The following is a 24,272-nucleotide window of genomic DNA, read 5'->3' as shown; positions in this document are numbered from 1 at the left end:
CACCCTCCCTCCATCCCTTCATCCCTCTCTCCGCCCTTCCTCCATTCCTCCCTCCCTCCCCCTTCCCCATCCCTTCTCACTCTTCCGTCTGTCACGTTGTCTGTTGTCTGTCTCTCTTTTCTCTGTCTGTCTGTCTGTCTCTCTTTTCTCTGTCTGTCTCTCTTTTCTCTGTCTGTCTGTCTGTCTCTTCCCTCCCTTACACTCTCTCCATTCTCTCTCCCTCCTATCCATTCTTCTGTCTCTCTCTCCTCTCTCCCTCTCTCTCTCTCCTTCCCCTTTCCCCCTCTCTCTCTCATTTCTCTCTCTCTCCTTCACTTCCATTCTTCTGTCTGTCTCTCCGCTCTCTCTTTCTCTCTCTCTCCTTCCTCTTTCCCCTCTCTCCCTGTCTCTCCACAGTTCCTTTCTCTCCTTGGTCCTTCCCTGTGATGATGGTGATCATTCTTCGTTGTAGTAGCAGTAGATGTAGCAGTGTTAACAAAATTATTATTTTTGTGCCGTTATCGTTAATGCTGTTATTGTTATTGTTGTCACAAGGACAGATTGGAAGACTGGGCGATGCCTAAAATCTTTATCCTTGAGTAATAAAGTTTTTGAATCTTGTATCTTTGAATCTTGAATCTTTGAATCTTGAATCTTGAATCTTGAATCTCTCTCCCTCCCTTCCACCCTGTTCCTTTATCAATCTCTTGTTTCTCCCTCCTCTCCCCTTTCCCTCTCTCTCCCTTTCTCTCTATCCCTCCCACCTTTCCCTTTCTCTCTATCCCTCTCCCTCCCTTCCACCTTTCCTCCTGCCACTCTCTCTGTATATGTATATTTAAATATATGTATGCGCGCGCGTTTGTTTGTGTGTGTGTGTGTGTGTGTGTGTGTTTTATATCTATCTCCTCTGTGTGTGTGTGTGTGTGTGTGTGTGTGTGTGTGTGTGTCCTCTTTCTCATTGATTACCACACCACTCTCTCTCTCTTTTTGTTTCCTTCTTGCGCCGTCAAGGTATGTGTGTGTGTGTGTGTGTGTGCGCGCGTGCGCGAGTGTTTGTGTTTGTTTGTTTGTGAGTGTATGTGTGTGTGTGTGTTTGTTTGTGCGTGTGTGTGTGTGTGTGTGTGTGTGTATGTGTGTGTGTGTGTGTGTGTCCGTCCTCTTCTCTTCCCACTTTCTCATCGCTCATGGAGGATGGTCTGATTGATGATTTTCTCATTGTCTCTCTGAAAACCGAAGGTTTCCGATCCAGACCTCTTTATCGACCTGTCAGAGGTGGTGGAGAGAGAGAGAGAGAGAGAGGCAGAGACAGAGATAGAGAGAAAACGACCGATTGATCATTCAGAACATCGGAGGACAACAGCTGAGTGGAGACAGAGAGATTAAGGAGAAATAGAGAGAGGGGCGAGAGGTAGGGAGAGAGAGAGAGAGAGAGAGAACAACCGATTGATCATCCAGAACATCGGAAGACAAGAACTGAAATGCGACAGAGAGCTGAGAGAGAAATGGAGAGAGAGAGAGGCGGTGCGGGTGGGGTGGAGGGGGCAGAGAGAGAGGAAAGACAGAGAGAGAGGAAAGACAGAGAGACGCACACAGAGACATAGACATTGTGGAGACGACAGAGAAAAGGATAGAGAGCGAAATAGACACAGAGAGAGAGAGAGAAGAGCGGAAAGAGATATGTGGGGGATTGAGGAGAGGCAGAGACAGGGAGAGGAGAGAGAGAGAGGGAGGGGGGAAGGGAGTGGGGGATTGAGGAGAGGCAGAGAGAGGAGAGGGGGGAGAGAGGGAGAGGGGAAAATGGGGGGCTGGGGAGAGGCAGAGAGAGGAGAGTAGAGAGGTAAGGAGGATGTGGGGGATTGAAGAGAGGGAGGGAGAGAGAGGGAGGGGGGAGTGGGGGATTGAGGAGAGGCAAAGAGGAGAGGGGAGAGGGAGGGGGTGGGGGATTGAGGAGAGGCAGAGAGGAGAGAAGAGAGAGAGCTGGGAGAGAGAGGGGGGTGGGGGATTGAGGAGAGGCAGAGAGAGAGGCGGAGAGAGTGTGATGAGAGTAAGGGAGGGAGAAGTGGGGAGGGAGAGAGGTAGGGAGGATGTGGGGGATTGAAGAGAGGGAGAGACATGGAGAGAAGAGGAGAGAGAGAGAGGGGGAGGAGAAGGAGAGAGGGGTAGGAGAAGGAGAGAGGGGTGTGGCGGAAGTGGGGGATTGAGGAGAGGCAGAGAGAGAGGCGGAGAGAGTGTGATGAGAGTAAGGGAGGGAGAAGTGGGGAGAAGGAGAAGAAACAGAGACCAGGGAACGGAGAAAGAAGGGGACAGATAGGATGAAGAGAGAGAGAGAGAGAGAGAGGGTGGAGAATAGGGAGAGACAGAGAGAGAGCAGGCAGAGAGAATGGGGAGAGCAGAGAGAGGGGGGAGAGAGAGAGAAGAGGAGAGGGAGAGAGGTAGGGAGGATGTGGGGGATTGAAGAGAGGGAGAGGAGAGGGAGAGGGGAGTGTGGGTGAGGAGAGGCAGAGAGGAGAGGAGAGAGAGGGGGGAAGAGAGAGGGAGGAATTGGGGGATTGAAGAGAGGGAGAGACATGGAGAGAAGAGGAGAGAGAGAGGGGGGGAGGAGAAGGAGAGAGGGGTGTGGCGGAAGTGGGGGATTGAGGAGAGGCAGAGAGAGAGGCGGAGAGAGTGTGATGAGAGTAAGGGAGGGAGAAGTGGGGAGAAGGAGAAGAAACAGAGACCAGGGAACGGAGAAAGAAGGGGACAGATAGGATGAAGAGAGAGAGAGAGAGGGTGGAGAAAAGGGAGAGACAGAGAGAGAGAGCAGGCAGAGAGAATGGGGAGAGCAGAGAGAGAGAAAAGACTGACAGAGAGAGAGAGGGTGGAGAATAAGGAAGGACAGAGAGAGCAGGCAGAGAGAATGGGGAGAGCAGAGAGAGCAGGCAGGGAGAATGGGGAGAGCAGAGAGAGAGAAAAGACTGACAGAGAGAGAGAGGGGGGGGGGGGGGGAATGGAGAATAAGGAGAGACAGAGAGAGCAGGCAGAGAGAATGGGGAGATTAGAGAGAGAGAAGACTGACACAGAGAGAGAGGGTGGAGAATAAGGAAGGACAGAGAGAGCAGGCAGAGAGAATGGGGAGAGCAGAGAGAGAGAGGGAGAGAGAGAGGAGAGGGAGAGGGAGAAGAGAGAGACACGCAGGGAAGGTGAGAGAAGGAGAGTGCAAGGTTGTTTGAAGAAAGCCTTTGACGCCCTTGACAATTCCCACGACATTCGATTGATTTCAACGTAAATGCGATTCCCAAATTTGAATTAACATAGTTCTCTCTCTCTCTCTCTCTCTCTCTCTCTCTCTCTCTCTCTCTCTCTCTCTCTCTCTCTCTCTCTCTCTCTGTCTCTCTCTCTCTCTCTCTATCTTTCTCTCCCTCTCTCTCCCTGTGACAAAACGTATCTCTTACTAGCTAAATCTAAGACAAATGGAAGATTTTAGGTTGCCAAGAAAAGCATATAATATGTTATACGATTTGGATGTAAGGGGTAAGAAAAACTGGGTATCAATGGTGAGAATTAAGTTATATGAAAAGGGATTTGGTTATGTGTGGTTACAACAGGAAGTAGGGGATATAAATGGGTTTATCCGTACATTTCGAAATAGATTGATTGATTGTAGATGGCAAGTATGGTCATACCACATTCAAGATAGCGATCGATGTGGGTTTTATAAGCTGTTTATTTCTATGCATTTACTTCCGATTTTATCTGTCAATGAAGATGGATAGACATTTGAAACATATTATGACAATGTTTAGATTTGGGATTTCCGATCTCTCTCTTCATCGTTATCGTTATAGTAAATTGAATGATCACGATATTATTTGTCCCTTGTGCAGATGTGCTGAAGAAAATGAACTTCATTTCGTGTTATGTTGCCCTGCCTTAAATGACCTTAGGCTACAGTTAATTCCACAAAAAATATTATAGACATCCGCCTCTGTTTCGACTTTCCTTGCTAATGTCATCAGTAAAGGAAACCATTGTAAAACAGTTCGCTATGTACCTGAATAAGGCATACAGAATCCGCAGTTTGGTACGTGATTAGTTGTGCTTTTTGTGTGTGCATGTGCATTGCTAGAATTGTAGTTAAATGTTTTCTGTTCCACATTGTTCTGGAATGTGACAATTTGTGTTCACTGATCCCCTTCATGTTCGTTCGTTCGTTCGTCCGTTCGTCCCTCTCTCCCTCTCTCTCCCTCTTCCTCTCTCCCTCTCTTTCTCTCCGTCTCTCTCCCCTCTCTCTCTCCCTCTCTCCCTCCCTCTCTCTCCCTCTCCCCCTCTCTCTCCCCCCTCTCTCCCTTTCCCTCTGTCTCTCCGTCTCTCCCTCTCTCTACCCCTTCTCACCCTCTCTCCCTCCCCTCTCCCTCCCTCCCTCCCTCTCTCTCTCCCCCCACCCCTCTCTGTCTTCCCCCTTTCTCTGTCTTTCTCACACTAAGCGCGTTGGGTTACGCTGCTGACCAGGCATCTGCTTAGCAGATGTGGTGTAGCGTATATGGATTTGTCCGAACGTAGTGACGCCTCCTTGAGCTATTGATACTGATACTGATACTCTCACACACTGAAAGACGCTGAAACTGAAAGAAAACACACGCTTGGTAATGAATAATAATGATGATGATGATGATATTATTGTTATTATTGATGATAATAATAATGATGATGATGACGATGATAGTATTAGTGGTAATATTAGCCTTGGGTTATACTGCTGGTCAGGCATATAATGCCTTGCGGATATGGTGTGGCGTATATTGGATTTGTCAAAAAATAATAACAATGATAATAATAATAATAATGATTGTTGATGATGATGAGGGATGATGATGATGAGGGATGATGATGATTGATGATGATGAGGGATGATTGATGATTATGAGGGATGATGATGATTGTTGATGATGAGGGATGGTGATAATTGATGATGATGAGGGATGATGATTGTTGATGATGATGAGGGATGATGATGATTGTTGATGATGAGGGATGGTGATAATTGATGATGATGAGGGATGATGATTGTTGATGATGATGAGGGATGATGATGATTGATGATGATAATGGATGATGATGTCTTTACATGACGCAAGCTCCCCATACAGCAGCGGGCTCTGATCGCCTCCATGGAAACCGCACAGATTCAGCAGCAGACGATGACATTCAACAGCATATACTGACATATAAAAAAAACCACCAACACACACACACACACACACACACACACACACACACACACACACACACACACACACACACACACACAAACAACAACAGTGACACACCAGTTGAACCCTTTTCACATTTAGAAAATAATGTTCACCCACTGCACCAGCAACTTCCCCAATCTTCAAGGAAGTCTATTTTCAGAATGACAGAGAAGGCCATCGACATTTCTTGTTCTCCGTGTTTCGACTCATAAATTCTGGTTTGTGTGGGAGGTGTGGCAAAAGAGAAAAACGGATGTTAAGGCGACTGGTCTTCTTTTTCTTTTCATCATCACTTGCCCCGGAAAATCCCATCAGAAACCATCCTTTCATTTGACACGAGAATCACGACGTTTGCCGCAAGCCAACGAGATTTCGCGAGAAGCGGTGATGACGTTAATTGCAAATTCGCACAAAAAGACCAAAACCATAACGTAATTAATGTTTCTGATTAACTTGTCATCGAAAATGATCACGCCATTTAACGGAATAAAACATGAGAGAGGTAAAATAACTGCTCAGCGTCATTTCTGACGCAAAGTGCTTCCATAGGTTCAACCGTTTCGTCGAAGATGCTTGTCTGTTTATTCATATCTTTTCTCTTTTTTTTCTTCTTTTTTTTGTATAGATTTTTTTAGGCAAATAAACTTGAATTATCTGAAATTCTATTGAAGCAAAATTATTGAACTTTCTTTATCTGGAAGTCTGTATGAGCAGTTATTGAATTTTATCTTCTAAAACTATGTAAATGCCATCGTTCGTTAATCGTTCGTCTTGTAAAAATCTGTAAATGCGAGGTTAAAGTTTTGTTTTAAAAAAAACTGTAAATGCGACGATATAATTTCGTTAGCGGTATAGCCTAGATGATGATGATGATGACGATTATGATTATTATTATTATGTACATAGGACATGACTCCTGTGTCTTTGCGGGATATGTCAATTTTTCTTCAGAGGATTGAAATAACCTCTTCTAGCCTCATTTCGAGTCAAATAACCAAAGAGGCAACCATTTGTTCTGTATTGTCCTCATATACTGTACAGTGTATCCAGGATTAAAATGCAACGCCAGTCTTGAACAAAAGCTGATTTGCGTTTGCTCATTTCTTCTGTCACTTCTGCTGCATGCACATGTCATAATTATGATCGTTACAAAGGACAAGCCCGGAGCTTCTTTAGGAAGTATCTGGGTTTGTTCCAATTTACCTTTTATTTACCCATGTGCTACAGCTGAATCGGTAGCAAAAGCAGCATTGACTTGAAGTTGTATACCTTGTAAATGGAGAGAGTTGCCAGTCTTTATTGTCGTTTGACCCGAACATGGGAATAGTTATGCATTAATACGCTTACATAAAGCACGCTTTCTTCTCATCCGTCTTAGGCGTGCATGTAAATCACTGGTCTGAGAGTGATTTGATATGTCTCTGTGCACAAGCTGGAGATGTGAACACACCAGTGGACAACGCCCCATTTCCCCTATCAGTTAACAGAACACCCCTCGGTAGCCCAGCTAAATTGCGCCCAACAGCAACCTCCCACAACACGACAATTTTCATCAGCATACTAATGTTGGTCGTGAAGTGGAAGAAGAAGAAGATTCAGCGGTTTTAAAATACATTTATCATCATGAAAGCAGTGGAACAAGCATGGAACGCAAATGCACTGAACGTTCTAACCGATCTTGCTTTGCAAGAGCTCAACGGGAAACTATTGAAGGAAAAAAGATAATGATAAAAAAGAATAAAATAAAATTTTAAAACAAACAAATAAACAAACAAAAACCCAACGAAACAAGACTCACAACAATTATCGGCCTTTGATTTTTTATTTTTTGATCCTTCAGAAATGTGATAAATTGTTGAACATTGTTGGGTTTTTTCTTTTAGAAGTGTGAAAAATTAAATGTTTTTTGATTGATTGTTTGTTTGTTTTGTTGTTGTGTCTGTGAATACTTTTCAGTGATTTGGGAGATAGGGGTGGGTGGGCGGAACGTGGGGAGGAGGATGAGGGTGCTGAAACAATGGTTGTTCGTTATCGTCAAAAATGTGAATCTGTCAAGAAGCACACGTGTGGGTGGGTCTATACAGACTTAATGATTAATTGTTTGATTATTAGGGACCATCATTATTGTCATTATTATTATTATTATTGCTATTATTATTATCATTGTTGTTGTTTTGTTGTTGTTGTTTTCTTTTTTTTCATTTATATATTTACTACTGCTACTACTACTACTGCTGTTGCTGCTGCTGCTGCTACAACAACAACTACTACTACTACTTATATTGTAGCTCTGTGTGTGTGTGTGTGTGTGCGTGTGAAATATATCGTGGACCTTATGGTGTCGGTTTTCCGTGGGAAATTCAACATTGAGACACTGTTCTGCAAGTAGTAGTAGTAGTAGTCGTAGTAGCAGTAGCAGTAGTAGTAGTACTTACCACCGCTGGAGATATATGCATAACGTATTCCTTTCTCTGTTCCACCCTCTACCACCCCGACTACACGCACCAGGGCTGGCACCACATCGACTCGTTCTACTCTGTTTCATCACCTTCGCTACTACTACAACAACTACTACTACTACCGTTGGAGATTTATAACGCATTCCTTTCTAATAATAATAATAATAATATTAATGTACATTTATATAGCGCCCTTTCTAAGAGCTCAGGGCGCTTTACATAAAAGAAAAATATTACAAGTTACATAACACATTCATGACCACTCTTTCTCAAAAAACACTCCCCCCTCTCTCCCCCACACACTCTCCCCCTCCCACTCTACTTACATCCAAAGTGAGCTGACATGGGTGGTGCTGGAGAACAAGGAAGCTGAGAGTGCTTATCGACATGTTTTAAAAAGATGAGTTTTTAGTGATGAGCGAAAAGCAGAAACAGAATCAGATGCACGGATATGATGAGGAAGGTTGTTCCAGATGTGAGGGGCAGCAAAGAAGAAAGAACGTTCACCATAGGTTCTTGTATTAACACCAGGAAGTTTCAAAAGGTAACAGTCAGAGGAAGAGCGGAAATTTCTTGCGGGAGCGTAAACACTGATAAGGCCAGAAAGATATGAAGGTCCTGCGGAGTGGAAAGCAAAATAGCAGAAACACGCAACTTTGTATTTAATTCTCGCTTCAGTGTGAAGCCAATGTAGAGCGCGGAGGTGAGAAGAAATGTGATCAGTACATGGGACTCTGAGAGTCAGACGGGCAGTATGTTTTTTAATTCACTGAAGAATATTATGTGGACAGCCTATGAGAAGAGAATTACAGTCGTCAATTCGTGACAGCACAAAAGCAGAAATAAGTTTTAGTAGTATCAACAGAAAGGTACTGACGGATAGAGTTGATGCGACGAAGTTCACAATTGACTATGCGTATCAGATTTACTACCTGAGCATGCGTGCTGAGGTTTTGAGTCAAGAATGACTCCAAGGTTCCTTGCTGATTTAGAAAACTGAACTGTGGCATCACCAACGACAATGGAGGCAGAAAAAAGAAGTAGATGTGGACATTCTTGCAGAGGAAATAATCATAGCTTCAGTTTTGTCATCATTCAACTTTAGTTTGTTGAATGTCATCCAGGATTTAACATTGAAAATACAATCCTGCACTGACAGAATCAGACTGTGTACTTTGGTTTGGTTCTGCAGACTTTTGTAGCAAAAGAGTGGCGAAGAACAGAATGTTCCACCCACCACCACCACCCACCCCACCGCATCGACTCGTTCCACTACTGCTTCATCACCTTCGCCACTACTACTACTACTACTAGTACTGGAGATATATAACGTATTCCTTTCTCTGTTCCACCCACCAGGGCTGGCACTACATCGACTCGTTCTATTACTGCTCCATCACCTTCGCCACCACTACTACTAGTACTACCACTACTATATCAGTAGAAGTAGTAGTGGTAGTGTGTTTGTGTGTGTGTGTGTGCGTGCGTGCGTGTGTGTGTGTGTGTGTGTGTGTGAAATGTATCGTGGACCTAACGCTGTCGGGTTTTCCAAGGGAAATTCAACATTGAGACACTGTTCTGCAAGTAGTAGTAGTAGTAGTTGTTGTTGTTGTAGCAGTAGTAGTAGTAGAAGTAGTAGTTGCACCTCTTACTGACATTGGGGATTATAAACACAACGTATTCCTTTCTCTGTTCCACCACCCACTTACCACCCACCACCCACCCACGGCAACCACACCCACCAGGGCTGGAACTACATCGACTCGTTCTACTACTGCTTCATCACCTTCGCTACTACTACTACTACTACTACGACTACTACTACTACGACTACTACTGGAGATATATAACGTATTCCTTTCTCTGTTCCACCCACCAGGGCTGGCACTATATCGACCTTTTCTACTACTGCTTCATCACCTTCGCTACTACTACTACTACTACTACTACTACTACTACTGCTGCTGCTACTACTACTACTACTACTGGAGATATATAACGTATTCCTTTCTCTGTTCCACCCACCAGGGCTGGCACTACATCGACTCGTTCTACTACTGTTTCATCACCTTCGCTACTACTACTACTACTACTACTACTACTACTACTGGAGATATATAACGTATTCCTTTCTCTGTTCCACCCACCAGGGCTGGCACTATATCGACCTTTTCTACTACTGCTTCATCACCTTCGCTACTACTACTACTACTACTGGAGATATATAACGTATTCCTTTCTCTGTTCCACCCACCAGGGCTGGCACTACATCGACTCGTTCTACTACTGTTTCATCACCTTCGCTACTACTACTACTACTACTACTACTACTACTACTGGAGATATATAACGTATTCCTTTCTCTGTTCCACCCACCAGGGCTGGCACTACATCGACTCGTTCTACTACTGTTTCATCACCTTCGCGACTACTACTACTACGACTACTACTACTACTACTACTGGAGATATATAACGTATTCCTTTCTCTGTTCCACCCACCAGGGCTGGCACTACATCGACTCGTTCTACTACTGTTTCATCACCTTCGCTACTACTACTACTGCTGCTACAACTACTACTACTGGAGATATATACCGTATTCCTTTCTCTGTTCCACCCACCAGGGCTGGCACTACATCGACCTGTTCTACTACTGCTTCATCACCTTCGCCACTACTACTACTAGTACTACTACTACTATATCAGTAGAAGTAGTAGTGGTAGTGTGTGTGTGTACGTGTGTGTGAAATGTATCGTGGACCTAATGCTGTCGGGTTTTCCAAGGGAAATTCAACATTGAGACACTTCTGCAAGTAGTAGCAGTAGTAGTTGTTGTTGTTGTTGTAGCAGCAGTAGTAGTAGAAGTAGTAGTTGCACCTCTTACTAACATTGGGGATTATAAACACAACGTATTCCTTTCTCTGTTCCACCACCCACTTACCACCCATCACCCACCCACGGCAACCACACCCACCAGGGCTGGAACTACATCGACTCGTTCTACTACTGTTTCATCACCTTCGCTACTACTACTACTACGACTACTACTACTACTACTGGAGATATATACCGTATTCCTTTCTCTGTTCCACCCACCAGGCTGGCACTGCATCGACTCGTTCTATTACTGCTTCATCACCTTCTCCACTACAACTACTAGTACTACTACTACTATATCAGTAGAAGTAGTAGTGGTAGTGTGTGCATGTGTGTGTGTGTGCGTGTGTGTGTGTGTGTGAAATGTATCGTGGACCTAATGCTGTCGGGTTTTCCAAGGGAAATTCAACATTGAGACACTGTTCTGCAAGTGGTTCATTCAAGTAGTAGGTTTTGTTGTAGCAGCAGTAGTAGTAGAAGTAGTAGTTGCACCTCTTACTAACATTGGGGATTATAAACACAACGTATTCCTTTCTCTGTTCCACCACCCACTTACCACCCACCACCCACCCACGGCAACCACACCCACCAGGGCTGGAACTACATCGACTCGTTCTACTACTGCTTCATCACCTTCGCTACTACTACTACTACTACTACTACTACTGGAGATATATACCGTATTCCTTTCTCTGTTCCACCCACCAGGGCTGGCACTACATCGACCTGTTCCACTACTGCTTCATCACCTTCGCCACTACTACTACTAGTACTACTACTACTATATCAGTAGAAGTGGTAGTGTGTGTGTGTACGTGTGTGTGAGTGTGTGTGTGTGTGTGTGTGTGTGTGAAATGTATCGTGGACCTAATGCTGTCGGATTTTCCAAGGGAAATTTAACATTGAGACACTTCTGCAAGTAGTAGCAGTAGTAGTAGTTGTTGTTGTTGTAGCAGCAGTAGTAGTAGAAGTAGTAGTTGCACCTCTTACTAACCTTGGGGATTATAAACACAACGTATTCCTTTCTCTGTTCCACCACCCACTTACCACCCACCACCCACTTACCACCCACCACCCACCCACGGCAACCACACCCACCAGGGCTGGCACTACATCGACTCGTTCTACTACTGTTTCATCACCTTCGCTACTACTACTACTACTACTACTACTACTACATGAGATATATAACGTATTCCTTTCTCTGTTCCACCCACCAGGGCTGGCACTACATCGACTCGTTCTACTACTGCTTCATCACCTTCGCCACCATCGGCTTCGGGGACTTTGTGGCCCTTCAGAAGGACAACATGCTGACAGACCGCCCCGACTACGTGGCCTTCTCCCTCATCTTCATCCTCATCGGCCTCACCGTCCTCTCCGCCGCCATGAACCTCCTCGTGCTCCGCTTCCTCACCATGAACGTGGTGGAAGGTGAGTGAATCGAGGAGGGGTGGGGGGGGGGGAGGGCGGGGGGGGGGGGGTAGGTGTGAGGGTGGGGTGGGAGGGAGGGAGGAAAGTTGGGAGGGGGGGGGGGAGGTTGGTTTGGGGGGGGGAGAGGGAAGGATGGTGGTGGTGGGGGAGGGGGTAGGTGAGGGTGGGAGAGAGGCTGCTTGAGGAGAGAGAGGAAGGGTGGGGGTGGGCGTTGTTGTTTAGGAAGGGGGGGGGGGTGTGGTTGAAGAAGAGGTTCCTCACCATGAACGGTAGTGGAAGGTGAGTTCAAGGGTGGTGGGGTGGGGGGGGGGGGAGGTTGGGGGTAGGGGGTGGTGTGGGGGGGAAGGTTGGTGGGGTGGGGGGAAGGTTGGGGGTGGTGTGGGGGGGGAAGGTTGGTGGTGGTGGTGGGGTGGGGGGAAGGTTGGTGGTGGTGAGGGGGGAAGGTTGGTGGTGGGGTGGGGGGAAGGTTGGTGGTGCTGTGTGGGGGGGGGGAAGGTTGGTGGTGGTGGTGTGGGGGGGAAGGTGGGTGGGGGGGGAAGGTTGTGGTGTGGTGGGTGGAGGGAGGAGAGGTTGGTGGTGGGGTGGGGAGGTGTGGTTGGTGGTGGTGTGGGGAGAGGGGAAGGATGGTGGTGGTGGGGGGGTGGGTAGGTAGGGGGAGGGGTGGTGCGAGGAGAGAAGGTAGGTGGTGGGGGTGGGAGGTTGAGGTAAGGGGGGGTGGTGTGTGTGTTGGGAGGAAGAGGAAGGATGGAGGGTGGTGGTGGGTGGGGGGGGTGGGGGGAGGTGGTGTGGTGGGGGGGGAAGGTTGGGGGTGGTGGTGGGTTGGGGTGGGTGGGGGGGGAGGTTTGGTGGTGGTGGGAGGGGGGGAATGGGGTGGTGGGGGTGGGGTGGGGGTGGGGGGAAGGTTGGTGTGTGTGTGGGGGGGGGGGAAGGATGGGGGTGGTGGTGGGTGGGAGGGAAGTGTGGGTGGGAGGGAGGTTGGTGGTGGTGGTGGAGAGAGAGAGGAGAAGAGTTGGGGGTGGTGGGGTGGATTGAAGTGAGGTGAGGGTAGGAGAGAGGTTTGGTGTGTGTGTGTGCGAGAGAGAGAGAGACAGAGAAATGGTGGTGGGTTGGGAGTGGAGTGAGGTAAGGGAGGGAGGTTTGGTGTGTGTGTGCGAGAGAGAGAGAGAGACAGAGAAATGGAGGGATGGTGGTGGGTTGGGAGTGGAGTGAGGTAAGGGAGGGAGGTTTGGTGTGTGTGTGCGAGAGAGAGAGAGAAATGGAGGGATGGTGGTGGGTTGGGAGTGGAGTGAGGTAAGGGAGGGAGGTTTGGTGTGTGTGTGTGCGAGAGAGAGAGAGAGAGAAATGGAGGGATGGTGGTGGGTTGGGAGTGGAGTGAGGTAAGAGTGGGAGGTTTGGTGTGTGTGTGTGCGAGAGAGAGAGAGAGAGAGAGAGACAGAGAAATGGAGGGATGGTGGTGGGTTGGGAGTGGAGTGAGGTAAGGGAGGAAGGTTTGGTGTGTGTGTGCGAGAGAGAGAGAGAGACAGAGAGAGAGAAATTGAGGGATGGTGGTGGGTTGGGAGTGGAGTGAGGTAAGGGAGGAAGGTTTGGTGTGTGTGTGCGAGAGAGAGAGAGAGAGACAGAAACATGGAGGGATGGTGGTGGGTTGGGAGTGGAGTGAGGTAAGGGTGGGAGGGAGAGGCATGGGGGGAAAGGAGAAGGGAGGTGCAGGACAAGGGGGGAGGAGGGGGTGTAAACTGTTCTGAGCTCTTTGACAGTCTCTCTCTCTCTCTCTCTCTCTCTCTCTCTCTCTCTCTCTCTCTCTCTCTGCCTCTCAAGGCCTGACTAAGCGCTTAGCTTTGGGTTATGCTGCTGGTCAGGCATCTGCTCGGCAGATGTGGTGTAGCGTATATTGATTTGTCCGAACGCAGTGACGCCTCCTTGAGCTACTGAAACTGAAACTGTCTCTGTCTGTCTGTCTGTGTCTCTCTCTGTCTATGTTTCTCTCTTGCTCTCACTGTTGTTGTTTTTTTTTTTTTTTATCTATCTCTCTCTCTTTGTCTGTGTGCATTACCATTTCTCTTTCTCTCTGCATTTGCATCTGTCTCTTATCTCTTTCTCTTTCTCTCTGTCTCTCACTCTCTCTCTGTCTTTCTGTCTGTCTCTGTCTCTCTCTTGCTCTCACTCTCTACATATATATATATATATATATGTGTGTGTGTGTGTGTGTGTCTGTGTGTCTTACCGTTTCTCTCTCTCTATCTTTCTCTCTCTGCATTTGTCTCTCTCTCTCTCTTCTTTCTTTCTTTCTTTCTCTCTGTTTTTTTTTTTTCATTTGAAAATTCTTTTGTTTATTAACTTCTCCATATTCTTGTTATATTTTACTTTATTTCCTGTTTTTTTGCGAGGAAGGGGGGAGGGGGTGGTGGTCGAGGGCCAGATAATAAAAAAGTGTATGCTTTATCTATCATCAGAAAATAAAAATTATTCGTTCATTCTCTCTGTCTCTCTCTGTCTCTGTCTCTCTCTCTGTCTCTCTCTCTCTCTTTCTCTGTGTCACAAGCACGCGCGCACACACACACACACACAACACACACACACACACATACATCATACATACATACATACATGCATACACACACAAAGAGAGAGAGAGACAGAGAGAGAAAGCACGTGATAACGGTAGCTGATGTTTCATCGACAGAATGTGGGTTACATGTGTTAAGCTCTTCGGCTTAACGTGCTCCTCCCCACTCAACTCCAGTCTGACTCTGTGGCAATGAGGCTGTTGTCCGTTCTCGGCCCACTGTTCTAAAAATAGATGGATAGCTCACTGGCCAGGAAAGCTGAAGCCAACTGGACGCCACACTGACACTCGTATCCGGCTGTCAGTCCGTTGAGAAGTCGCCTGCTCAGCCAAACTGGTAGTAGTTTCTGAACTGTAACAGAGTATCTTCGATGAAATCGTGTTATGCTTGCCCACACGACATGCTAAAAGTTGTGTCTTGATTGATATCTGCCATTGGAGTATTTGCTAAATTCATTACAGGGAAACAGTTCAGTGACATGTAGCGCAAACTTGCTGTGGAGGCACACACATGATGGTCAGCTTAACCAACGCCACGAGCAAGTGAAAGCTTGCCGTGAAGCTTCAGCGTAGCGCTAAGCACTCGGCTACATATATGAAGTACCGCTTCGCGCTGTACTGACACTAATGCCAAAATGGATGATTGAACACTTCAGTTAGCAAAGGGGCACACAGAAGACCTGCGCTATCCACCTGTTTTTAGATCAGTGTTCTCGGCCCCGTTGAACATAATATGATCCCCCAAGCTAAAGGTATGATCACACTCCAGCTAAAGTCGTGTTCACACTGTGCATGAGGCAATCGGAAGAGATGCCCTGCTCTTTCGCCCCTTTTTTTGCGTTCGCCTCACAAGATTGCAGATCTCTCACACTCGCCTTGGGAAGTCGAGTTTGTCCTCGCCGAAACAGGTACATGTGTAACTCAGAAGGACACGTGATCACTTGATATGATTCGAAGATCAAGAAGTAGAAGTAGAATCGGTTTTTTTTCTTTTGTTTTGTTTTTTTGTTTGTTTGTTTGTTTGTTTTTCGATTTAAAAAAAATGTTTTTCGAGGTGTGTGTTAATGTGTGTGCTTTCTTTTATTTCAGTTTCTTTTCTGTACGAAACAAATCTGATTTACAGTTTGAATAATACATGATAACGTTTAAAAATATATGTATGTTTGCATGAAATTATTCCTTCATTTGAATCATACAGGGATATTATTTTGTTTGATGTTTTTAAGGACATGAAACATGTTGCCCTTGTGAGCTGGTTTCAGTTTCTTTACACCAAGTACTTCTTCTTCTGCGTTCACTCGTATGCACACGAGTGGGCCTTTACGTGTATGACCGTTTTTACCCCGCCATGTAGGCAGCCATACTCCGTTTTCGGGGGTGTGCATGCTGGGTATGTTCTTGTTTCCATAACCCACCGAACACTGACATGGATTACGGGATCTTTAACGTGCGTATTTGATCTTCTGCTTGCATATGCACACGAAGGGGGTTCAGGCACGTGCAGGTCTGCACATATGTTGACCTGGGAGATCGTAAAAATCTCCACCCTTTACCCGGCCCACCAGGCGCCATCACCCGGGACCCTCAGATTGACAGCGCTTTAACCACTCGGCTATTGCGCCCGTCTACACCAAGTACAAATGGAAGTGAAACATGGAGAGAAAGAAAAGGAGGAAGAAGTGGAAAGAAGATGTGACGGAGTATGCACACTACTGAAATGATTCCTCCTTAAGGACGACATGTTTTCCCGATTTGTTTATTATAGCGAATACCTCCTCCTCCTCTTCCTCCTCCTCCTCCTCCTCTTCCTCCTCCTTCTTTCAAGCACTAATACTCCGCCTCCTCCTCCTCCTTCTTCTTCTTCTTTAAAGCACTCATACTCCTTCTCCTCCTTCTTCTTCTCCTTCTACTTCTTCTTCTTCTTAAAATACTCCTCCTCCTCCTCCTCCTTCTTCTACTTCTTCTTCTTCCTCTTCTTCTTTAAACTACTCACACTCCTCCTCCTCCTCCTTCTTCTTCCTCTTCTTCTTTATACTCCTCCTCCTCCTCCTTCTTCTTCTTCAAGCTCCTCTTCCTCCTCCTCCTCCTCCTCCTCCTTCATCCCCAGCTCGGCAGATAAACCACAGAGAGGAGAGTGGTTTGGAGGAAGAGAGGAGGAGGGGGGGGGGGGGCAAGGGCGGGGAGGAAAGGAGATTGGAAAGAAAAGTGAGAAAAGAATATCACAACTTGAAGACCCCGTCTGTCTGAGATACCCATTGGTTGTCTGTTGTGGCGAATACCTATTATTATAGCGAATACCTGCTCCTCCCCTTCCTCCTCCTTCTTCTTTCAAGCACTAATACTCCACCTCCTCCTCCTCCTCCTCCTTCTTCTTTAAAGCACTCATACTCCTCCTCCTCTTCCTCCTTCTCCTCCTCCTCCTCCTTCTTCTTCTCCTTCTTCTTCTTCTTACTCTTCTTCTTCTTCTTAAAATACTCCTCCTCCTCCTTCTTCTTCTTTTTCTTCTTCTTCTTCCTCTTCTTCTTTAAACTACTCACACTCCTCCTCCTCCTCCTCCTCCTTCTTCTTCTTCCTCTTCTTCTTTATACTCCTCCTCCTCCTCCTCCTTCTTCTTCTTCTTCTTCAAGCTTCTCTTCCTCCTCCTCCTCCTCCTCCTCTTCCGCCTCCTTCTTCTTTCAAGCACTAATACTCCACCTCCTCCTCCTCCTCCTTCTTCTTCTTTAAAGCACTCATACTCCTCCTCCTCCTTCTTCTTCTCCTTCTTCTTCTTCCTCTTCTTCTTCTTAAAATACTCCTCCTTCTTCTTCTTCTTTTTCTTCTTCTTCTTCCTCTTCTTCTTTAAACTACTCACACTCCTCCTCCTGCTCCTCCTTCTTCTTCTTCTACTTCTTCTTCTTGGTCAATTTAGGCAGCTTTTGTCCTTTTTCGTGTTTTCCCCGATTGCCTGTCCTGCACACTGTTGTACATTTCATGGAGGAAGTCCATAGTGTTGGTATTTATCATTTTGATAGATTTTACGTGGGTTGAAGCGTACGTGGGTGAATAGGTCTTTTTACGTTAGTTTCAATAGTTTTTTTGGCGGTTTTTTTTTTTTTTTTCGTTTAAAAAAAAAACAATAAATTTTTATAGGAATTCCATTGTGTTGATTTTTTTTTTTTTTTTATATAATAAATTTTACTTGGGTTGAAGCATACGTGGGTGAATAGGTCTTTTTACGTTAGTTTCAATAGTTTTTTGGTGGGTTGTTGGCGGTTTCTTTTGTTTGTTTTTTTTTGGGGGGGGTTTGGCTTTTTGGGGGTGGGGGGGTGTGGGGGGGGGGGACATTTTTTGGTCTGTCGCCTTTTCCTTTTCGTTTTTTTTCCGAAATGCCCTTCCTCCACACTCTTTTTCAGTTCTTGGAGGAATTCCATAGTGGGCTTTTTTTCTTTCTTTTTTTTTTAATAGATTTTACGTGGACTGAATTGGTCTCCTTTTTTTTTCTTTTTTTATACGTTAGTTTCAATACTTTTTAACTTTTAAGTGTCACGTGGATTGATTTGGGCTTTCTAGCGTTTTGTCATTGAGCTTTTTTTAACATCGTGATGTGCTCTCTTCAACAGGGGCTGTGAGAGCTGACGGATGCTCAGCTCCGAAATTACTTTCCTTTTCTTTCTTTTCTTTTTTTTTTCGTCTTTTTTTCTTCTTTTTTTCTCCTTTTTTCTTTTTCTTTTCGTCTTTTTTTCTACTGTCGGCTGGGCTGTGATCAACATGATCTGATTTTCCCTTTCCTGTCTTTTGGGGGGTGTTCCAGTCATTCTCTCTCTCTCTCTCTCTCTCTCTCTCTCTCTCTCTCTCTCTCTCTCTCTCTTTCTGTCGTTCTCTTTTATCTCTCTCTCTCTTCTCTCTCTCTCTCTCTCTCTCTCTCTCTTCTTTCTCTCTGTCTCTCTCTTTCTTTCTCCCACTTTCTCTCTCTATCTCTTTCCTCTTTCTCTCTCTCTCTCACTTTCTCTCTTCTCTCACTTTCTCTCATTCTCTTTCTCTCTCTCTCTCTCTCGATCTCTTTCTCTCTCTCTCTCTTTGTCTCTCTCTCTCATCTCCTTCTCTCTTTCTTTCTCTCTCTCTTTCCTCTCTCTCTCTCTCTCTCTCTCTCTCTCACTCACTCACTCTAAGGTAACAGAACTGAAGCAGACTCTCCTTTTCTTTCTTTTTTTTTTTTTTTGATCATTTAAGAAATATATAATTTCCTTCAGTATTCCTTCCACTTTTTCCGTAATTTGCAGATATGGGACAAATTTACAGGAATGTTTTTTGGTTTATTTCTAAACCGTGTGTGTGTGTGGGGGTGGGGGGTGGGGATGCAATATATCGTGGACCTTATGGTGTCGGTTTTCCAAAGGAATTTCAACAGTGAGACACTTTTCTGCAAGTCTTACAGTTCCTTCTAAGAACGCGTATGTGTATGTGTGCTCCTCCTCTTCCTCCTTCTCCTCCTCCTCCTTCTTCATCCCCAGCTCGGCAGATAAACCACATAGAGGAGAGTGGTTTTGTAGGAAGAGAGGAGGAGGGGGCGGGGGGGGGGGGGGGAGGGAGATCGGAAAGAAAATTGAGAAAAGACTCCGAGACTCTGGGCCCTAAAGGGAGATAAGGAGGCAGAGACAGGGAAACGGTCCATCCCCATCCGCACCCCACCACCCCCGCCACCACAGCCCATCCTTATACGAACAACACCTTGATGCTTAAAAGCATTCGCTACTGAGCCGCTCATTTCCATGTATTAGCAGTGAAAGGGAGAGAGATGGTGGGCGTTCCGTGGGGAGGTGAGGGGGTGGGGGGGACGGAAAGACAAGGGCAAAAGAGAGATAGACAGGAAACAGTGTTGTATTGTGTCGTGTTGTTTTGTATTATGTTTTGTTTTGCCTTGAATTAAGTGCTGTATTGTATTATGTTGTACTGTGTTGTACTGTATTGTATTGCTTTTTTGACACAACAGGTTTCTCAGTGAAATTCGGACTGCTCTTCGCTCGAGGACAGCACGTCTTCACAGTATATATGCCACCTGTTTTTCATCTTTTTTTTCTTTTTCTTTTTTTAATAATGTTTCTGCAAGTGACTTGTTTCACTGTCAGGGTGGATTTGATGGTTCCACAGACTGCTGCCAGGCACAGGTGCCAGTGGCATTGCTTGGTTCCGAACTTTTTGACAGTTACACGTGACGAAATGCCTACGTTGACCGAACTACGCCGTTGGTCAGTTCCATACTACACACAGTCAGTAGCGGGTTACGACCATACTAGGCTCTTCTGTCCGAGCAGTGCAGTGCAACTAGCTCCAGACCCTTTTGTTTGCCCTGGGTTCTTTCACACCCGCGAAGTGCATGCTGCTCACGGGACCTCCGGTTTATCCGTCTCATCCGAATGACTAGTACACAGGCCACTTCTCTAGGAAGTAGTGGAAGGGGGGGGGGGGGTACGGGGGGGAAACCCCCCGGTCCATATATAAAGCTCGAACCTGAGGACACTTGCTGCCGTCCTAGTCGGGGCTCTTGACCACTGGGCCACTGCTCTACTATTCACAGTGAAGAGGAAGAAAGTCGGGTTCGAACTCGAATGTTTTACTGAAGACAGAAGGATAAGCGACATGATTTTCGCCGTCCCTTCACAGCAGAAAAGAGCATTGAAAACAGAGCGAAAAGAACAAGTACAAAGAAGAAAAATATGGAGTATTTGCCTAGTGGTGAGGCCTTCGACTAGGAAGCGAGAGAATCTGAGCGCACTGGTTCGAATCCTATACTCACCAGTATCCCCCTCACCTCCAGCCTCCTACCCCTGCACTAGAACTTTAGTGGTGGTGTGGTCTGGACGCTAGTCTTTCGGATGAGACTATAAATCTAGGTGCCGTGTGTGGCATGCGCTTAACGCACGAAGAAGAACCCACGGCAGCGAAGGGGTTGTACCTGACGAAGTCATGTAGAGAGAGATCCACTTTGACAAAGAAAACTAAAGACACACGCGCAGGCAGGCACAGATGTGGAGCTCTCTCTCAGTGCAGCGACGCGCTCTTCCTGGGGAGAGCAGCCCGAATTTCACACACAGAGAAATCTGTTGTGTCGATACAATACAATACTGATACTGAATACAATACAATACTCTGTCATTCTGTGTGTGTGTGTGTGTGTGTCTTTGTCTGTCTATATTACAATGCAAATACAATAGAGTGCAATGCGATGCAATACAATACAATAGAATACAATAAGATACAATGCAATTCAAATACAATACAGTACACATTCAGTACAATACAAATACATTGCAATACGGTGGAATACAATTCCAGTACAGTACAATACACAGTACAATGTAACACAGTATAATACATTTCCAATACAGTACAATACATTACAATACAGTACACAATACAATGCCAGTACAATGCAATACAGTACAATACAATACAATGCAGTACACAATACAGTACAATACCATACCATACAATGCAATACAGTACCAATACATTACAATGCAATACAGTACACAATACAATGCCAGTACAATGCAATACAGTACAATACAATTCCAAAACAGTACAGTACAATACAATGCAGTACACAATACAATACAATACCATACAATGCAATACAGTACAGAAGAAGAAGGAGCAAAGGTGTCAGGAGGGGGAAGAGAGGGGGCTTCCAAAGGGGACGGAGGGGAGGTGTTGTGGGGGAGGGGTGTGAGGGAAGGGGGTGTGTGCGGGTGGGTGGGGTGGCAGACGACGAGCAGGAAATGGGCAATTACCCTGGCTGAGCACGGCTCTTCGGGCTCCATCACTGTCCACCAAAGTCTGTAACTCTTCACGCAGGAGCGCACACACACATTATCTCCCCTCTCTGTGTCTGTCTCTGTCTCTGTCTGTAACTATGTCTGTCTGTTTCTCTCTCTCTCTCTCTCTCTCTCTCTCTCTCTCTCTCTCTCTCTCGTCTCTGTAACTCTTTACGCAGAAGCACACACACACACACACACGTTATCTCCCCTCTCTGTGTCTGTCTGTCTGTGTGTCTGTCTCTGTATCTCCGTTTCTCGCTTTGTCTCTCTCCCTTTCTTCCATCTTTGTATCTCTGTGTATCTGTGTGTGTGTGTGTGTGACTGTGTATAATGATGCGTGCGCGTGCGCGCACACAGACACACACATGCGCGCGCGCGTGTACGTAAATAGAGAGAGTGAGAGAGTGATTTCTTCATGAGGGTTCTGTATATCTATCTATCTGTTTGTTTGGGTATCCAAGCGTTATCTATATATTTATCCATCTGTATCTATTATCCATCTATCTGTTTGGGTATCCAAGCATATCTATCTATCTATCTGTCTGTCTGTCTATTTATCCATCTGTCTAACTATTATCCATCTACCTGTTTGGTATCCAAGCATATCTGTCTGTCTATCTATCTATCTGTCTGTCTGTCTGTCTATTTATCTATCTATCTCTCTATATGTCTATCTGTTATCCATCTATCTGTGTATCTAAGCATATCTGTCTATCTGTTTGTGTATCCAAGCGTATCTATCTATCTATTATCCGTCTGTCTGTCTGTGTATCCAAGCACACCTATCTGTCTGTCTATCTGTTTGTGTATCCAAGCGTATCTATCTATCTATTATCCGTCTGTCTTGTTTGTGTATCCAAGCACACCTATCTGTCTGTCTATCTGTTTGTGTATCCAAGCACACCTATCTGTCTATCTATCTGTTTGTGTATCCAAGCACACCTGTCTGTCTATCTATCTGTTTGTGTATCCAAGCACACCTATCTGTCTATCTATCTGTTTGTGTATCCAAGCACACCTATCTGTCTGTCTATCTGTTTGTGTATCCAAGCACACCTATCTGTCTATCTATCTGTTTGTGTATCCAAGCACACCTATCTGTCTGTCTATCTGTTTGTGTATCCAAGCACACCTATCTGTCTATCTATCTGTTTGTGTATCCAAGCACACCTATCTGTCTATCTATCTGTTTGAGTATCCAAGCAAGCAGCCAGTTCCAGCGGCTGTTTTACACACTGATCGGTTCGCACAGTGTGCCTCCCAAGAGACCTGTGTGACGTTGCTGGGCAGCACCTCAGTGAAGGTATGAATTGATATGAGTCCGGGGCAGACAGAGACACCATTGTGCATGGGTGTCTGTCAGTGTCTGGTCGCTACTACCATATTACCCCCCCCCCCCCTGTCAATCATGACCCCCCCCCCCATCTCCCTCCCCCCCCCCCACCCGACCCCCCGGGGTCATATTTCCTAACGCTGTCTCTGTCTCTATGTACCTGTCTGTCTGTTTCTCTCTCTCTCTCTCTCTCTATCTATCTTTCTGTCATTCTGTCCCTCTTCTTCTCACCACTCTCTCTCTCTCTCTCTTTCTCCACTCTCTCTCACTTTATCAACTCTCTCTCTCTCTTTCTCCACTCTCTCTCACTTTATCAACTCTCTCTCTCTCTCTGTCTCTTTCTCCACTCTCTTTCTCCACTCTCTCACTCTCACTCTCTTTCTCCACTCTCTCTCTCTTTCTCCACTCACTCTCTTTCTCCACTGTCTCTCTCTCACTCTTTCGCCACACTCTCTTTCTGTCTCTTTCTCCACTCTCTTTCTCACTCTCTTTTCACCACTCTCTCTCTCTTTCTCCACTCTCTCTCTTCTCCACTCTCTCACTCTCTCTTTTTCCACTCTCACTCTCACTCTTTCTCCACTCTTTCACTCTTTTTTCCACTCTCTCTCTCTCTCACTCTCTTTCTCCACTCTCTCTCTCTTTCTCCACTCTCTCTCTCTCTTTCTCCACTGTCTCTCTCTCTCTCTTTCTCCACTCTCTCTCTCTCACTCTCTCTCTTTCTCCACTCTCTCTCTCTCTCTCTCTCTTTCTCCACTCTCACTTTCTCCACTCTCTCTCTCTCAGTCTCTCTCTTTCTCCACTCTCACTTTCTCCACTCTCTCTCTCTCAGTCTCTCTCTTTCTCCACTCTCTCACTTTCTTTCTCCACTCTCTCTCTCTCAGTCTCTCTCTTTCTCCACTCTCTCTCTCTCAGTCTCTCTCTTTCTCCACTCTCACTTTCTCCACTCTCTCTCTCTCAGTCTCTCTCTTTCTCCACTCTCACTTTCTCCACTCTCTCTCTCTCAGTCTCTCTCTTTCTCCACTCTCACTTTCTCCACTCTCTCACTCTTTCTCTCTCTTTCTCCACTCTCTCACTCTCTTTCTCCACTCTCTCACTTTCTCTCTCTCTCTCTCTCTCTCTCTCTCTCTTTCTCCACTCTCTCACTCTTTCTCCACTTTCTCACTCTGTCTCTTTCTCCACTCTCTCTCACTCTCTCTTTCTCCACTCTCTCACTTTCTCCACTCTCTCTCTCTCTCTCTCTCTTTTTCTCCACAGTCTCTCTCACTCTCTTTCGCCACTCTTTCTCTCTCATTCTTTCTCCACTCTCACTCTCTCTCTCTCTTTCTCCACTCTCTCAATCTCTCTCTTTCTCCACTCTTTTTCCACTCTCTCACTCTCTTTCTCCACTCTCTCTCTCTCAATCTCTCTTTCTCCACTCTCACTCTCTTTTTCTCCACTCTCTCTCACTCTCTCTCTCTCTTTCTCCGCTCTCTCTTTCTCCTCTCTCTCTCTCTCTTTCTCCTCTCTCTCGAGGGTAGAGGGAAGGGGATGGAAGTGTCAGAATAAAAGTATATGCCTACCTAAATGCATGTTTTACAGTCCGGCCTTACCGGATGTG

The 24,272-nt window shown here is 45.9% G+C and overlaps 1 protein-coding gene across 1 annotated transcript in view; it reads left to right on the top strand.

Moving 5' to 3' along the window:
- The window catches only part of LOC143291003 (two pore potassium channel protein sup-9-like), a 98,285-nt gene that overhangs the window by 66,031 nt on the left and 7,982 nt on the right, over positions 1–24,272 (top strand). The window contains exon 3 of the mRNA XM_076600591.1: positions 11,769–11,982. Coding sequence (XP_076456706.1) covers positions 11,769–11,982 — 214 coding nt within the window. The remainder of the gene's footprint in view (positions 1–11,768; positions 11,983–24,272) is intronic.

This window comes from Babylonia areolata, chromosome 16, assembly GCF_041734735.1.
Source record: "Babylonia areolata isolate BAREFJ2019XMU chromosome 16, ASM4173473v1, whole genome shotgun sequence".
Classification (NCBI taxonomy): Eukaryota; Metazoa; Mollusca; class Gastropoda; order Neogastropoda; family Buccinidae; genus Babylonia; species Babylonia areolata.
This window is presented reverse-complemented; position numbering and strand designations above follow the sequence as displayed.